The sequence below is a fragment of the Rhyacophila brunnea genome, unplaced genomic scaffold, assembly GCF_057557595.1.
Source record: "Rhyacophila brunnea isolate RB1 unplaced genomic scaffold, BYU_Rbru_1.0 scaffold_6, whole genome shotgun sequence".
Taxonomy (NCBI): domain Eukaryota; kingdom Metazoa; phylum Arthropoda; class Insecta; order Trichoptera; family Rhyacophilidae; genus Rhyacophila; species Rhyacophila brunnea.
Window position 1 is genome coordinate 38,575,993 of NW_028233276.1, and position 19,737 is coordinate 38,595,729.

Genomic DNA, 19,737 nt, shown 5'->3' on the forward strand with positions numbered 1-19,737 from the left:
TTCATTTTATTTTAATATCACACGTTGAAGAAGTACATAGTAAAACCAAGGTGTTGTTATTTATTACAACAATTGAATTGTAGGTCTCAGAAGTAATATCTCAAATGATTATTTTTTTGGAAACATGTACTTACCCTTTGATAAGAAAGTACTCGTTTATATTTTCAATATATAATAATTAGTTAATATATCTTGGGCCGAACCTTTTTTTAGATCGAAGTTGAAACTATAGAGAAGAATTGAACAAATAAAGAACACGAAATGTACTATAATCAGTGACGTCCATAAGCAAAGCAGACATAGCATGGCACCCCCTTTCATTTCTAGTTTAAAATTATATGCAAATTCGTTAAGTACCTGCTTATTTATTGTTTTTCGGCTGCCTTAAAGGGGGACGTGCGCCGCGTAGGTCAAAATGGAGGTTTTATGCTATTTTCAAAGCATGATCCTGGACATTCCTTAAACGTTGTAGATAATATATTTATATAATTTTGAAGCCTTATTATCCTTTATATTTATTTTAAACATTTGATGACTGCATAAAGTATTTTTATTACATAAAATAGTATTCTTTTAAACCTCTCGATCTAATGTTTTAGAATATAGTCATATTTCAGTACATCCATGTGCAGTGGAGTTAAGATTTTTTATATTTATTAATTATTTTTAAAAGCATTTATAAAACCATTAGTAAAATTTATGTCGACATTATTATAGTAAAATATTAGACAAATAAAACATTAGAGCGAGAGGTTTAAAAGAATACTATTTTATGTAATAAAAATACTTTATGCAGTCATCAAATGTTTAAAATAAATATAAAGGATAATAAGGCTTCAAAATTATAAAAATAGATTATCTACAACGTTTAATGAATGTCCAGGGCTATGCTCTGAAAATAGCATAAAACCTCCATTTTGAACTACGCTGAGCATGTGGGCCGTTAAGCAAATACACCAAAAATCTTCAAAATTACATTGACACCATTTACTGAAAATTACCTATTCTCTAACAATGGTGGTTTTTAGTACGTGGCAGCCTGTGGCGCTTACATGTTTGGAGGTGCCCTTGTAAAAAATGTTTGTGCGATAAACCACCATTACAATATTTATAATAGTGGATATTAAACTACAATGATAGCTATGTTCTCAGGATTATTATTTATGTTCGATTATTTTTTTTTATATCAAGCTATCGATAGGGACTTTATAATTAAGCGACCGTATCGTCTGCTTCACTGCTCACAACAATTATAATATTTGTATTCGTTTTTTATTCGCCGCCCTTTATAACGTGCCGCCCCTTTGCAACACATTACCTGCCTACACCCACGGGGCGTCACTGACTATATTATGCCATTGTACTACATAAAACTTGATTTGAACAAGAAATCAGTGAATCCATTGTGTGGATATTATTAATTAATCATAGTTAGATAATTTATAATTACTATACGGAGTGGACTTATACATTTTATAAAAAAACATTTTTTGTAAAGTTATTATATTTTGTATAATATTCTGTACCTACTTAGTATTATTATTAAATTTATGTACATGTTGTAAATAGAAACTATTGTTTGCCTAATTTTGTGAGGAAATATAACAGCATTTATTCTGTGTATTTATTTACAATATCTAGCAGCAGTAGCGTGCTACGTAATACAGTGGTCGAAATATACAGCGTTACCTCTGATAGTGAAATCTCTAGAATGTTTGTAGATTATAATATTATATAGAACATAGGTAATGCATTTAAATTAGGTACCTACTCTCACTGCTATGATTTTAATATTGGGATATAACATATTAAAACACTTGTGAAAAACATGTTAGATATGATAATATATTTATTTTTATACTTACCTCTATTTTTTTTACCTTTGAGTACCTAGTGCGTTTACGAATCCAGAAAATGATTGGTTTATTCCACTTTTTAAATAATATAAAATTTTCATTCATTAGAATTAATATTTTTACGGTGAATAAATCGCACTGTTTCATGATCTTACATTTAAATAAATAAAAAATAACAAATATTCAGTTCATAACTTTTCAAGACAGTGATAATTTATTAAACTGTTAAGGTTCAAATAGACTCTATGACGATCGGGCACATATATGTTAAGAGCGATTTAGCGTTCATGATCATATCTATGCCATTCCGATATATTATACATATATATTGTATGACAGTTATGACATCGTATTTACACTCTGTGACACCCTGTGACACAGGACGCCAACATAACAAACGGGTTTTTCTGCATTTATATGACCTATTGTCATAGAGTCTATTTGAGCCATTAAACACATAAGTAGCCTGCGCCGATGAGCGTCATTGTAATTTTTCTGGATGTGAATTCGTATAAGTACATGTCTTAATTATTATTGTAGAATAAATTATTTTTTGGTTGTTATTATTTAGAAGTAAATTAATATTTTATCAATTAGTATCACACGATTGGGACAACCCTAATTATTAATTGGGCAATATTTGTCAATTTAAAAATAATAAGTACTTATTTAAATCTAAAAATGATACTTAATTTCATAGATAATATTGTTATCTAAAAATTGATATTAGGAACAATACACAAAAATCGTTAATTTTAATTGATCACAATAATTAATTATGATTAGGTATGTATCAGTGATAAAAAAATCTATACCTATATAAGTACTACATCATAATCTTTTCAAAATAATTTGCTAATCTATAAAGGTAAATAATATAAATCATTTTTTTATCAGAGCCCAATGAATTATTGCATTGCGATAAAGTTGGGAGGCTTGAAAAATATGTTCCATGATGTAGGGGGCAGGGGCACATATTATTATTACTATCAGTAAAACAGCTTTCAAATAACATCTGTTTCACGTTATTTATATTAGTTTCAAATTTAGTATTTTCAATTACGATTGATTTATTTACATCACTTCAGGACTAATCTTTATAAGTATTTAATGATAAGTTAAAGCAGACCATGACAATATGATTAAAAAACAATATTCAGAGTTGTAGTACCTGCTTACTATGAACAATTAATTATTAATTTAAGAATATTATTTATTGATTGGTAAATCTCGTATAACTAATATATTGTTATTATGCACAAATACTGAAGTTTTTGCATAATATATTTTATAAATATCCAATGTATATTACAATGAGAAATGTGTAATAATAAAATATTTTAAAGAAAAATGTATATTTTTATTTTAAACAATTTTTACGCCACAAATTCCTGGATCCAGCGCTCGAAATGGAAAATTTTACGAACCGTAGCGCTTGATAATTTTCCGAAAGTATTAACATCTAATTATATGAAAGTTTTATAAAAATAGGTGTGTTCGATTTTTGTTATTTTTGTCCTATCTAGTTCAAACAAGACAGAGCGATAATTTTGGAAATTTCATGAACCGGACGGCGCTCCAGTCTATTTCGACCCCTACCTGTATCCCACACAATGTCAATTTAAAAGTTAAATTAGCATTACCTTTTGAAACTTTTTTTAAATGACGACATCTACGAGTTTATATTATTTAAATGAACACTCCTTTAATATAATTTTAATAATGCCACCAATGGACGGGCTGTGAGAGAGTCAGTTTCTGAAATCATGCGTAAAAACGAAATACTGCGTCTACAAATTTACATGTTATATTTCAATATTGTGTTTGAATCCAGAGTGGCCAACATCCATTTGTCGTAAAAATCAGAAAGAATTTTCTTTCGGAAAACGACCAGGATGCACATCGGATTGTAAAGCCATTTGAAAAATTATATACTAGATACCTACTTATTGAAATTTATTAATTAGGTTTAAGAATTTACATGAAGATTGATATATATGTATAACAATTTTATTCATGGTACGAGTACTTCGATCCTATTGAGGTAAAGGTGAATCATCCTACAGCGGTACATGCGCGCACACAAAGGTTGGGGGGGGGGGGGTTTCGGTCCACATAAGAATGTCAACTACAGACCTATTGATCACAATACTCTTATGTGTACTTTAAAATGAAAAATATATTTGTAGCTGTCAGTATATTATTGACCAAATATCTATTTTTAATGTATCAAATTATTCGATCGCAATAATAAATTCCCAGGGACTCATATACCGGTAAACAACTGTTTACCAGTATCAGCAAATTGATTGGCGATATTAAATACGGTATCGCAATGGAAAATTAGTCTAATATCCATTCCCATAATATCATATTATATTATGACTGTAATAATAAATAAAATTCACAGCTACTCGTATTTAAACCGCTGACTCGTTCAATATAATTATGTACTGGAATATAATGTTTAGGTATTACTTTCGACTGTGAAAATTACGAATACTGTTTTATTAAAATGTCACTCGAATCTAAGTACCTGGCTCGTAACTATCTCAGTACGTAATATGTACTGTCATTGTATTTATACTATCATACTGACCGTTACGCTGCAAATAAAACTCGCTCCTGCATACATCTTCGACTTCTTCATCATCATCATCATCCTCAACACCATAACCCACACATCGAACACTACATATTCATTTATTTCTTGACAACTGTATGAGTTATCAGTACTCATAGAGTATTTTATTAATAGCGACATATAAATTCGATAAAAGTTCTCTAGTATGCATTAAAACTATTTTTATATCGACGACTCTTTCAATTTATTCTGCGGTTAGATAACTCTTGTCAGAATACATTATAATGCAAACCACAAACTATTGCATTTAAAATTAAAAAATATTCTCTCTGTGTTTTGTTAACAGTAATAATTGTTTAATCTATTCTTTTACATAGTAACATAGTGATGTTTCACATGTATACACTATCAATTTATTTTTGCTGGCTGCCAAATAAAGATTACACTATAAGTATTTAAATTTATAATAAAAATGTCACGCATAATGAGGATAATTGATATTATAATTGCATACTGATATTGTGGAATATCACAAAATAGTTTTGTATTACATAAAATACTTACAGTATTTTTTCTATTTCGTATAATGAATTCATTCGGTGTGATATCCAATAGGAGTAGGCAGGTCATGTGTTGCATGGCGGCAGCATATTATAAAGGGCGGCGAATGAAGGAACGAATACAAATATTACAACTTTTGAGAGCAGTGTTGGTGTTCTATAAAGCAGACAATGCGGTCAATATTGAATAAAAAATATTAATTTTCGTATTTATAAATACAAGAACGTCAATAAGTAATAAATACCTATGTAACTAGCTCCCAGATTTGATCACGAAGTAGACTGCCTACTGATTGATGGAATTTGAAGTCTTTCAGCTTAAACGTAAATGTAAGAAATAATTTGGATGAATTATGGGTGGATCGATAGCTTAGAGGCCAAAGCACTCACCCGGATAGTGAAAGATTTGAGTTTTAGTCTCACTCGGTCCAACCTTTTTTCTAGAATTTTTTCTAATGAGTTTTTTCAAAATTAGTTATAAAATACTAACGAGTACCCGGCATGAGTTGCAATGCCACCCAAAGAAAGAAAGTGTTTGTGTTTTAATTCTGTTTATTGAAGTGATTATGGATACAAAATATTTTTTGTTTTTCCGTCTGGTGCGTACACGAATAAATCAGAAGATTTTCCAATGCGTGAGTAGGCCACATACAGCAGGCTGTCCATGTGAGAAGCATGGATTTTCCAAATTTGGTATAGGCATGCATACGAATAGAAAAAGATAGAATAGAAGAAGAAGAAGATAGTTGTACTATTTCAGAAACCTTCGCGGGCGTGCGCACAACTCACTAAAGTTTCATCGCAATCGGATGAATGGTATAGGAACGCATACGAGACAAACAAACAAACAAACATTAATTTTTATATATATAAGTATATACGTATAATTAAATAACTAAGTGAATATTTTTGGGAAATTATTAAGCGTTCTGGTTTGTAAAATTTTCCATCTCGAGTGCTGGTTTTTATTTAATTTTTTTAGCACAAGGGGGGGGGGACTCAAAATCAGTCAATGCCTAGGGCCTCAAGTTTATAAACCTGCCACAGGTTGATTACCAATGTAAATAAACAAGATACTTACAATTTATTTTAATCTTTTTTATTTCAATTAAAAATAGGTACATTTTTATCCTTATATCATAATATCTACCTATTGTAAAATAGTATCTCGAATAAATTACTATGTTGATTACACAATGATATTGGCAGGGCTCGAAATGGACCTGAGCCGAGTTGAATGCAGCTCGAGATTATCACTCTGTTTGTGTATAATTTGTAAATTGCGTTCCGGTACGTGAATTATTTAGAAAAATTAAAATTCGTTTACATTATTTATTTTTTTAATTTTTGGAAAATTATCGACTGTTCCAGTTTGCAAAATTTTCCATTTCGAGCACTGCATGTTGGGAAGTGTTTGTCAGTTTTCTTTAAAATTTCCTAATATTATAAAAATCAAAATATCACAGCACTGTGACTAGAAAGTGTTAGACTAAAGAACGTACATGATAAAAATGTAATTATAAATTATAACAAATATCTAAGATTATAATAATTATATTATTTTCCACCTAACCTATTATATTATACTAATATATGAGCAACTTGTTTTTATACTTTCTAAACAGGTATTAAGTCAATTTGTATGATGGGCCACTTTAATGGTACAATTTATTAGTCAAATTAATGTTGATGAAAACTGTTAAAGTGCATATTTAGAGATATACAGTTAAGTTATTTATGTTCATACCAAATAGTGCAACTAAAATCCATGTACTACATGTCGAAACCATTGTTGAGCATAATAAAGCCTGTACACGTGCATGGATTTACTTGCAGCAATAGTGTGTATTTTAAAATATCACGATAATAACTGTTTACACGTAAAAGTGCTGACTGTCTCGCTAATCTCATTCTTAAAGAGTATGCGAGACGCGATGTAATAATTTTATTGTTTGGCACCTACTATTTGACAGGTCGTGAAAATCGGTTAACCTCAAAATGAGTCTCTGCACGTTGTGGTTCGTTTTTTTATCGGCAGGTTCGCTACTGCACTGATATTGTACGGTCCAATTGCCGAGTGGAAATTCAGAAGCTTCTGAACATTTTTGATTGATGCATGCAATCTTGCAATTTGCACGATAATAAGTTTTAATACATGCGTTTTCTTGTTATGGCCGCGATAATAAGTACTGTCAGCAGTAAATCCATGCACATGTAAACGGGGTTTGACTATAATATATTAAAATTTAAGGCTCAAAACATAAATTTTGAACAAAATGTTTTGAAAATAGTATTGGTCTAATCTTGCCTCATTTCACAGTGCATATTTATTTCGTTATGCCCTTAAAAACAGTTCATATTTACTGATTATGCCGTGGGGATTGGATTGGATTGGACTGTCAAATTATTAACCTTAACAGTTTATTTATTACCATACAACGAACAAACTATATTAAAACAAAACACTTTCTATTTCACATCTATATGCTCCATCTGGAGCATACATTAAAAAAAACTACATTGAAAATGATAGGTAGCTAAAATATTACACATATTATAATGTATTGTATCGTCAAAAACCATTAGAATTAGTCCTACTGGGGAAATACATAGTATCGTATCGATACTTTTTTGACAGCCCTACTTGTACCTAGTCTTTTGTCATTGTTTTTTGTTTGGAATGATTATACTATTTTTTTTAAATATAGTACCTAGGTAGGTACCTATTTGTGTAGTTTTTATGCTCTCCTGAAAAGTAAGCTCTTTGACTTTATACTAGAAGATCGCTTATCCTAGATAATAATAGTATAGTAAGCAGGTACACTTTATAATGTATATATATGTTATTATAGTGGGTGCCTACTAAATATGAACTATGAATTTTACATTTTCATTTCATAGGAATCATGTGAGCAAAGAGATTGAGCTATATTTTTTGAATGGTGCTGACGACTGTCTTTTCTAAAATTATTATGCTTAATCTCAGATTAGATCATTGTATCATTTTATCAGACATTCTTCAATTTATAGACATCAATTACCCAAAAATAAATAATTTTAGATAGGTACACTAGTTTTTCACTATGTATTACATTATAATGATTTCCTACAATGTAACATCATTTTAATTAATTAATTATAAAATGCCTAATATTCATTAATTATCATTCTTGACATTCCACATGTTTTTCTAGTACCTACTATTGTATTTTTGCAAAATGCGAAACATGGTCCTTCAATTCACAAGAGGTTCAAAAACTAAAAGTAACTAAGGTCGGAAATAAATGGATAAGGGAGCAAACAAGAGTATCGGACGTAACACAACGTGTATATACCTATTCAAAGTAGATATAGGTATGAAAGATATCTCATCCAGTGGTACCCGAGAGCCCTTAAGATTGATGAAATAATCAAGTTAAGCCAAAGTATGCGGTAACAAAAGACTAAAGACCTAGAAGAGTGTAGACAGCAAGGAGGAGTCTTCATGCGGCAGTGGATGATGATGATTTATACTTGAAGAAGAAGAGCAACACCAGCCAAAGTCCACTTAGACGGTTTATCCTTGGTCTTCAAATTGAATGTCCAGACGAAAGTCGGTCCGCGAGTGCGAGTTTTGTAGACAGGACATTCGTACATGTTGCGCAGATCCTGCTTATCTTGCGTAATTGCCTTCAAAAACAATTAAATGACCATCATTGCATCATTAATTTTTTCAATACACTGCTCATTAATTAGTAATTATTATTATAACACAATGATAATTTAAATGATAATGGCTATAAGCGGATGACTCGTGTCAGTAGCGAAGAGTCTGTAACAATTATTTAACGTTTGAATTTTTTATACATAGTACAAATTGATTTATTTTTTACTATCGACTACCCACAACTTTGTCCAGGTAGACCAATGACATTATTAATGGACAACGCACTCAATACAGTAGCTAGCAAGTAAATTCGCGCATAGCGACATTTGCACATGTATAGGTAGAGGTCACACAATTTACATTATGCGATATCACGCATCGGGAATTTATAACAATATCACCTTTATTGTAATGGCATTAGAACAGTGTTTCTAATGTCAATGTTCATTTGAGCGAACCCATTCGAACCGTACCATTCGGCAGACCTAACAAAAAGCATCAGTAATTTATAGCAATATCACCTTTATTGTAATGACATTAGAACAGATTATGCCATTCGGCAGACCTGACAAAAAAGTGAGTGTCATTTTTTTTTCCAGATGCTTCGTCCATATTAATGTCATTGAGGTAGACAAATACAGAATGATATACAGAATGGAAATAAAAATCAAATGAAATCAATTAGATGGACAACGTCTATGCCCCACTACCTGCTCCAAAGCTCACCACTCCACCGCTGCTATCCGACTACTTTATCTACTTGCGATGAATTTTATTGTATAAAGTGGTGATTTTACTCATGCGATCATTTCACTGCATTAGAAGGCTTTGGAAACAAAAAAATGGCAATTTCTATTTTCATAAAATCTTGGCAAGTCAACAAAATTGTATAAGTTCTTTCATATAGGTACCTACCAATATGTTCTAAATAAAGTATTCTAAAATGTTGTATATATACTAACCTAATAAAAAAACATTTTTAATATAGTTTTTTCAGAAGTTATACCTATAAGTAGGCTTACCATACGTCCCGGTTTCACACATTGGTCCCGGCCGGCTTTAGCATTCTATCCCGGCTGTTATTCCGCATATGAATGTTTGGCAATAATAAATATTGGCATGATTGGCCGTAGACAGAATTCGTATTTTGTAAGTGTTACTAACGACACTTCTAATAGAAAATAAGTAAAACTAGCGCCTGTTGTTGGTGAATACTTTTTGTCATCGGAAGGTGTGCACGTAAAATTACTGGATGTTGAGTCTGTTCACGGCGAGACATCGGAAATATTGACTGAAAACATAATCTCAACATTGCGTCGCCATGAGATTGATAAAAAGATAGCTGTATTTTGTGGTGACAATATTATTGTAACATGTATTTTGGAGGCGTACATAGAAGAGGACAAAATATCTTTCACAGCCGACGCAAACAAGAACTTGGTGTTAATATCGTCGGCATTGGAAGTGGAGTACATATATTGTGCACAATATACTTCAATCTGCTGTGGATGGTCTGCCAATCGAATTTGAAGCTCTTGTTGTGAATATGATATATTAAATATGTTCATATCTATCTACACAGTTCGATTAATTCAATTGGCCTCTTCGGCATTACGTGCAACTTTTTTTATTAGAGAATTTAAAAAAAATGATAAAGTATTGAAAAAAGTTCATTCCAGCGAGAAGTACGACTAGTACAATAAATAAATAAATTTAAGTTTCTGCTGCGGCAGAATTCTTCTTTTGTACATACTTTTAATAATAAAACAATTTTTAGTGGTTAAATTTGTTTCATTGACCTATCTCCCGTTCCTGTCCCGGCTTAGAGTTTCATAATTATGGTAAGCCTACCTATAAGGCATTTTTATTTTACAAGAATGGAGACTGCTATTTTTGTTTTCAACCTTTTCTTTTATTGTTATTTGATCAATGCAACTGCTGAATGAAATTGTGTGTATAATAATAATAAAAAAAATATTTTTACAAATTATTTGCCTTATAATTGAGGAGCTGAGTCGCTAAAGTGGCTCCTGAGGGTTTTTTGAGTTTTGAGTAAATCAGGAAAAACTGTTATGGACAGTATGTTAACTTTATGTGTAATTTAAGTGGTTTTGTATCTTCCAGGTTAATATTAAAAGTAAAATAAAACCTCAAATTCAATTTATATGCGGCAATATTCCAAATAAATGCATTTTAATTGTCCGGAGAGCGGACTTGAGTCACTCGCTGTCGCAAGGAGCAAAATTTGTTAGGTACCTACTCACATTTTAATATAGTCAAATTTGGCACTTGCGGGAACAAGGTCGGCTGGAAATGACAGCTCAGTAGTAGTACGTATTTATTTCAATCAATATAGATATTTTATAATTTATTTTGCCAAACAAATATTTTGTAGCCATACTTACCTACTAGCTGGTAGATCTTTTTTTACATTGCACCTATTTAGCTTTTAAAGTGGTATACACAAAAAAGCATTTTTTCGGAATAATAAATTGTTGTTTATTAATGAGCAACAAGCAAGAAATTACAGACGTATACAAAATAAAAGAATAAGTGATTTCTGGGGATTATTGAAAATAAGTTGATTAAATAAAATATTAGTAGGTACAGTATAATCTCGTTAACCCAAAATTTGATTTCGAATAAACAATAATTGTCATATACTAAATTTTTCGAAATATTTTTTTTTCGTAACTTGTATGGTGACTATTTAGTATTAAATAGGTAATGAAAAATAATTTTATTCGGTATTTATTAGAGAAAAGCCAAAAAACTAATTTGATGATGTTGTAAGTCGAAACATGTGTCTACTTTAAACTAAATAAATACATCCCAAAAAGTATGTTTTTAAACCAAACGCAATCCTATGAGTAATTATATCAATATGTAAGTCATTTCCCATTACTTATTGAAATTATCTGAGTTGGTCTATGGCATAAACCAATATTAGGGTAGCGCAGTGCTCAACCACACCTATACACGGGTTATCAGAATTTAATATAGATATGTGAATATATATGAAGACCTTTGGCGGCTATGTTAATCAATTTATCATAATTATGGATTCGCTTAGAAATTCGTCAAGTGATTCATAAATAATGTTAATAATAATATTTTTTGACACGAACTAAAATTATGTTAAAAACTTTTATTTAAAAATCTTAATTACATCACGCTTAATATTCAATATTTACGGCATACTTGAAAAAACGCATACGAAACTAAAAATTAATATGTGACACCACTGGATTATTCAAACAACTACAGCAAAAATTAGTGTTTGGAATGCCCATTTTCAAATTCTTTTCTTGGCGTAACGCATTACATTTCCAGCCAGCTGGATTTCTCAAACGCTTCCTTGATTCGCCTGGTTGAGATTCCCTTACAGTAACTAATGAAACATCCATTATTAATTAATAAAAACAATCAAATAAACGAAGCAAAATCACGACTTTCTCACTGCATACACGTGACCAGTTTGACACGATTGTATAGAGAATTTAAAGTACGTTTAAAATCAGCATTTGAATGGCGGCGTCTGATTGGTCGGTTGTGAAGAGACAATTTAGGGACTCGCTATTTTTTCAAAGAGCGCGCTTGGCGACTCAATATTCATTTTGATTTCTTGACAAAATTGGAAGGAATTTGAAACTCTCAACTGGAAAAGTTGGTAGATCTATCAATAGAGCACATATGTACATTCAAAACTAATTTTATCGAAAAATCACCAGAAGCTAGTTTAGCGACTCAGCGCCTCAATTCATGTACCTGCTGTGTGATCATTGCACAAGTAAAATCACAGCCATTTGAGTGCACACATTCAATTCGGTTGAAAGCAATCATCAGAATCACTTATCGCATAAATGAACTTTCGTATATTGTTTTATCTTAACTTCAGAACCTTTTGAGATATCAAGATGAATCTCTACTAAACAAGTACCAGCAGTATACTCAATAAGCTGTGGAAATTTCGTAAAATATTCTCTAGCAGTTTTTGACTTATAGTGGAATAAACAAAAATTTAAAAAAACTATAGTTCGAAATCACACTTCAATTTTTATTATTATAGTGAAACAACTACACATTGAAAATGCGCAGATGCGAGATTTCTTCTACTATGCAGCAAATAGGCGGGCAAATAATATCACTGCTATAGTTACTATTGTCGACAAACAATCGAGCCTATTTCATTACTTTATCTTAGTCGGCGCCGCTCTGAGTATGTCTTGTTTTCTGTCAAAACTATTAAACCCTCCGCTAATATGATATCTTTATGGAATAGATTCATATGTTTTGAAATTATAGTTTAAACCGATAGTATTACAATCATAAAATGTAAGTAGACGCAAACCAAGGGTAAAAAGCATTTAGAAATCTTGAGGCACAATATGCAATTTTACTTTCCATCCTTGTGACACGGCCCCAAAATGTAGGCCCTCAGCCGGCATTTTTCCTTAATAAATTAGTGACGTCACAACTTTTCGATCCGACCGTGAATGTCGATTTTACTTGCAAAATACGTGCCTAATCTCTAAACAAAGCTATAGTTAGTGTGTATTGAGTCCCGTAGTGCAGTCTGAGTGACTTATAGCCCCTCAGAATGAACTACGGATGAATTCTCTTTCAAGGGGACCAAATGGTCTTATAAGGTGAAATGTAAGTAATTGAAATGTATAGGATTAAGGTTAAAAATAGATAATAAATTGTAAACGACTTATGGGATATCATTTGCTAAACATTGTAAATAAATGTTCATTTGTATTTAATCTGATTTTGAATTATATAAAAATAAATTTTATTTTTTTCTAAATTGAGTCGCGATGTTTTCACCGCGGCCAAAGTAAAATAACTTAAATAAATAAATTATGATATCAAATATTGTCGTATTTAAAATCTAATGATTACGTTTTGTAAGTACTGATTACGCACACTTAATTTAAATAACGAATTAATATTTCGAATTATAATAAAAAGGGTACCAATTTAAGTACCTACTTTTGTAAAAGTTAAATGAAGGAATTTCGAAAATAGAAATTCTGACAATGTAAGTCTAAGAACTCGGTTGCTCTCTTAATTTACGAATAAAAATTATTCTTTAGATCTGTCAATTAACCTCGACAGATCAATATTAAATTACCCAAAGTAGGTAATTTTCAAACTTAATAAATGAAGGCTTGTCATAGAAATTTTGATTGAAACTAATGTTATACCTTTAAGTTGAAGTGTTCTATAAATATAATTGAATAAATTTTAACCGCAACCCTTTCCGATCATCCATAATTAGCCCGCAAAAGTTCTGCATAAAAGAAACGGACAAGTTTGTTTTTCTGCCATTCTCTTTGCAAATACGTAGCCAGTCGGTAGTCTTAATGATTCACGCCTCTGTTGCGTATTATTTTTAGCGAAAATATTTTCATTTTTCTTTTCCGTTAGCTCGATAAATGAACTAACAGATATTTGGACAATTTGTGCCAAAAGCCCTATAAGGACTTTCACGATTGTTATCAAACTTGTACCGCCTATAGGTATTAATTAATTATATATTTTTATTCTATTGAATGTTCATAATTTTCCGGAAAAGCCGGGAAATAAACGACTTTTCTGTGATTGGTCCAAAACTTTGGCCATTAGCTCTGTGGAGGAGGTAGAACGATCTCCCATTGGTCCATATTTCGAATGACGTCAAAATCTCGGGTTTTTCCCGCTGTGAATCTATATAACGGCCTGTATTTTATGTACCGTTAGTAGTCGATCTTCTCATATCACCGTGAGGTTGTGCCCGAGGGTGCACCAAATTCACATAGTTTTAATTATTTTCGCGAAGTAATTCGTTCGCGAAGATTATTCCCGACGCGTCACGAGTTGATACGTCATCGCAGCCGACACGTGTTCGGGCTGTCAGTTGATAACGTGAATAATACTGCGACGCGTCATCGTTCGCGAAGTTATTTCCGCGATAAATATTTTTTTTTTTTTTTGAAAGAGCATAGCTCTTCAAAGTTTACGGTCGGCGACTCATAGTTATAAGGTGTGATCGTACATAAATTAAATATAAGAGAATTATAATTAATTAACTTTATTTAATAATTAATTTAAATAAGTTTTATAAAATAATTATGCAATTATTTGAAATTAAAATTAAAGTGTATAATTGTTAATAAACAATTAAATAAAAGGAAGATAAATTTACTATTGCAAATAATTTAATAAATAATTTAAACTGAATTACCACAAGGAGTTTTATTTTGAAAATAATCTACGAAGTATTTTACGGAAAACATCTGATCTGAAAATAGTGACAGGTGGTCAGCTGTCTTTGACATTTACGTAAATATTTACGAAAATAAATTCAAACTAAAAGTTAATTGGATAATTAATAACCTTGACGTCTACCTATTATTAGGTGGCGATTCTAAATAATATAAAGTTAAATAATATCGATCAAGTGTATTCCAAAAGTGTCAATCAAGAACTTTAGTTGATCACCCTCTCCCCGAATAGTATCGAGCTAGCCAAACAAAGGTTCTTGATCGGTCCGAGGGCAGGACCGGTTGTAGATAAAGTACCTTTGAGACTATTCCAGGACCGGGGTGAACGTCACTTGACTACAGAAAGCTGATACGACTGGGTAAGGAACGTATTTGTGTCTGTTTCATCTGACTTAGATTTTACAATATCCGAATTGGGGTTTTCAACACTTACGAGCATTAAATGCAAAAAAGGCAAAGACTCAACTGTGTTGAAGATGAAATGAAAGGCTGCTTATTACCCAACTCTAGAGAATCCCAATTCAGAAATGCATGGAAAAATTATTCACTCATCTTTTACCTACGTCCAATAGGCACTCTTAGCCAACTGACTGGTATATTATGAATGTACTATTTGATTAAAATACTCACGATAATAAAATTAGTCATAATGTTGTTTTAAATAAATAATATAAAATCGAAAGGGATGAATAATATCCCAGCATATTATTGTTATCTAAATAATATTATGTAGTGATGCGTAAATAAATGACTAAGTATCTATCTACCTAAAGTGATATGAATATTATGTGATAAAAATTATGGCACATTACTCTTATATTGATGACTGGCATTTGAGGAAAAAGTTCTTTCAGCCTCGAATCCATTATGATTCCGGCTTGTACGTCCCAACGTGCGCCTTCCATCAGTAAGCCGTGAACATAAGCGCCGTCTTTTGGTGCTGACCTGCAATCGTAAAAATACCTGGCTAAAAATTCTTCATTAAACTAATCTCGGCACATCACTGCATGGCTTTGGCACCAAAGTATCATTCTTATTGATAAAATTTTTGTATTCCATAGGAATATTACACAAATCTCATTTTTAATCTATACATTGCATTACTATCATGTTTAAAATATTTAACATAAACAAAGCCATGGCTATGGTTGTCGTATTGAAAGAAAAATTATGGATGCTGAAGTATCAAAATATCAGTCATAATACAGGTGCATGGATTTAATGCTGACAGTATGTATTATCGTGCAAGTTGCAAGATTGCATGCGTGAATCAAAAAAGTTCAGAAGCTTCTGAACTTTCACGCGACAGTTTTTACGATAAAGGATGATATATGACTGGCATGGCCCTCACAAAGGGGGGACTGACTGGGCTCTAGTCTGGGGGCCCAGGCTCAGAAAGGGCCCGGCGTGGCGAGTCGACCAGATAAGTGATATAATATGTAAACACACATCACAAAAACTCTATTTAATATAAAAAAGTCACCTGCAGCGCTATTTAAAATTGTGTGATTGTACGATACAAATTTTAATTGTGTTCCGATACTCGACAACTCCATAAGTAATTCAACTAGATGTATTAATATATACAAAAAAAACACTAAATATACACATTAATTTTACCGCGTACCTACACCATTTGGAAAACGCTACTGTAGAACATCACACTGCTTTTATCTTTAACTATAGGTAGGGGGCTCCCGCTTCAGGATGTGGGGGCCATGATGACAGGATTTTAAAATAATATCCGGTCATCCGGACTTCCTCATGGTTAATTTGAAGATGACTTTAACGTAAGCTGGTTATGAAAAATTCATATTGTATTAAAACTGAACGTATCTATACGCTTTTCACATTTTCATGACTCAATTCCTATGGGCCTATGATTCCATCGACTGATCGTTCATGATCCACGCTTGGACGTGCCTATCTTAAAGAGTCAAGAACTTGTGGAGTATGACTCATAAGTGACACAGAACCTTGGAGGTGCTGCACTGTGGCCATATTTCCCAGTAAGAAAAAAAGAGAATGAGTAGATAGTCAGCGGATTAATTACGTATAGTCTTCCTTATTCTTTTTTGTGACGTCACATTGCAGACACATCTTATCTAGCGGCAGCTCATTCCGGCGAGCCGTGCTTTGCATAATGGCTGTCAATAGACTCTGCGGGTTGAAGAATCCACCCAACCAAACGGAAGCTGGTAGCTGGAAAAATCAAATCTTATATTAATTTATAAAAAAAATTGTGTTTTATTAAATAAAAACAACAATCTTATATTAATGATATAATAAGACAAACAAACATATTCATATGGCAATAGTAAAAACAAAATCACAGGCCTAGTCATAATAAGTCATAGTGGAATTGGCTAGGGATAAACTGACGCAACAGCTTCCAGTTTGACCCGTTGTATGGCTGAAACTCCTTCAGGGAAGCCATATATGATGTATAACTCCACGATGTGCTCTGTTGTCTAAATCTCATGACACTCGTAATATGGTGACTCTTTCAAGCCCCACTTATGTATCATATAAGCAATTACATTTACATGGAAGCCTAAAGGCAGGAAGGTCATCGAAATTTGTATTTTAACTTAAACTAATGTTAACATAAACTTTGTCCTGGGTGCAGGCAATATTGTTATTTTTTATCTGTGCCGTTTAAACCGGTAAATTTTTCAGAACTAATAAAATGTAAAAGAGATAATTTTTATGATTCAATTGGGTTTTTTAAAGAGTGATACCCATCGAATATATCATGAAAAATACTTTCCTTACTAAAGATAAACAATAATGTAGGTATAAAAGCTGTTTGCGGTGCTTATTTAGCAAGCTAGATGCTTATTCAAAAATGCTAAATCTGGCAAGAAAAATGCTAAGTTGGCAACGCTGGCTAGCAGGGATACCACATCATACATACAAAAATATAGCGACTCGATTATTGAAAGTAAACATTAATATAATTATTAGATCAGACTTACAACAAAGTCGGTTGACCACGTTTCCAGTTCTCGTAATCTCAAAAGCAGGTCAATAAACCAAGAAGTCAATCCTAATAATGATGGATAGGCTCGAGATGACCATACTGGTGGTACCTTTAATAAATAAACAAATATATTGAATAATTTAAAAAAGGTAGGTAGGTAAATATATGTAGTGAAATAATCTAGTAGGTACTTCATAAAATATATGTAGCGATATAATTGTTATAATTAATATACCACATTGAAAATAATAAGATTCGATATATCGGGACGGGTGGCAAACAAGAAGGGGAAGGGGAAGAAGGGAGGTCAACAGAGACAAGATGATAAAACAGGGGTAATGTAAATGTTACGCCGAATGTGCAAAATTGACTATTACATGAAATGGGCAAAATTTTGCCTAAATCATGAAAAATGCAAGCCCGTTGCCGTATTCATGAATTAGACAAAATATGTGCCGAGTGCGTGAATTCGGCAGTAATTTTTCTGCCTAGTTCATGCATTGGACAAATTATATAGTAGCGCTACGGTGGTATTTTTTACAACTATACTAAATGTGTCAAATGCTCATGCATTGGTCAAAATTTGCGTATATTATCTATGGTCAAAATAGATGGTCGCGCTCCGGTGGTGTTTTTCGCAAATAATCAAACTAACCAAATGTGTCAAATGTCATTGATTATAATATGTAAATATACCAATCAATAACTACAATGACGTTCATATCCATTTACTATGCGCAAAAAAAAATCTAGAACTATAATATGATAACGGAAGAATTTTATTAAAAGGTATTTTCGCGATTTGATTCATGCTTGGGTATCAATCGTGCAATGGTCGATTGTTTGTGATAGTTTGTTGACACTTGTTAGCTAACCTCAAAATGGACATTCAGTTGAATTCAGAATTACAAAACCTAACCTAACCTAATAATAATAATCTCTATATATATAAAAATCTCGTGTCACGATGTTTGTGGTCGAACTCCTCCGAAACGGCTCGACCGATTTTTATGAATTTTTTTATGTATAATTTTTAGGTATGAGAATAGGTCAACAAGTATATTTCATACCGCTAGGTGATTCGGGTATCTCTATCCAGAAAAAAATTTCTTTAAGGCTCGACCGATTTTTATGATTTTTTTTATATATATTTGTTAGGTATGAGAATAGGTCAACAAGTATATTTCATACCGCTAGGTGATTCGAGTATCTCTATCCAGAAAAAATTTTCTTTTATTTTTTTGACAATTTTTTTTTTGTATTTTTTTTTTATTTGGCATCAAAAAATACCTATAACCCAAAATTTTCACCTTGCTACCTCCACTCTCCCATTTTTTAATCGCGATTTTAGTATTTTTGTATGAACAAATGAACCGTCGTTCGTATTTCGAACGTCGTTCGTATTTCAAACAGAACGAAATTATTTATGTTGTTGAATGACAGATGGCGGTACGGCGGAGAAGAATTCACGAGAAGCGTCACGTTATTTTGACAATTCATTCGGCATATCACAAGGCAGTGTGTGCAAAATGTTGTACGATTTATTTTAATTTATCTATTTGTGTGTGTGTGTGTGTTGTGTTACAGTGTACAATGCCAGCAAGACGTAAGGGGGCCTATTTGAGCCGTCAAACGAATAAAGCAACAAACATGCGAAACATTAGAGCAGAAATCACAGACGAACAAATCCAACAAGATAACGAAAATGTGCGTGTGAGCATGTCGCGATTGCGTGAATCTCAATCACAAGAGGCACAAGCTGAACGAAATCAACGACAACAATTGGAATGGAGACAAACGCGCCGGTTTGCAGTTAACACGCGCAGAGCAAATGACCGA

At 32.1% G+C, this 19,737-nt stretch overlaps 1 protein-coding gene across 1 annotated transcript in view; it reads right to left on the bottom strand.

Annotated features, from left to right (window-relative positions):
- Positions 1 to 8,507: 8,507 nt before the first annotated feature.
- Dhc93AB (Dynein heavy chain at 93AB) overlaps positions 8,508 to 19,737 on the bottom strand; it is a 114,902-nt gene continuing 103,672 nt past the window's right edge. The window contains exons 66-69 of the mRNA XM_085957035.1: positions 17,894 to 18,007; positions 16,969 to 17,117; positions 15,728 to 15,860; positions 8,508 to 8,669 (exon numbers count right to left, since the gene is read on the bottom strand). Of these exons, the coding sequence (XP_085813161.1) occupies positions 8,508 to 8,669; positions 15,728 to 15,860; positions 16,969 to 17,117; positions 17,894 to 18,007 (558 nt within the window). The remainder of the gene's footprint in view (positions 8,670 to 15,727; positions 15,861 to 16,968; positions 17,118 to 17,893; positions 18,008 to 19,737) is intronic.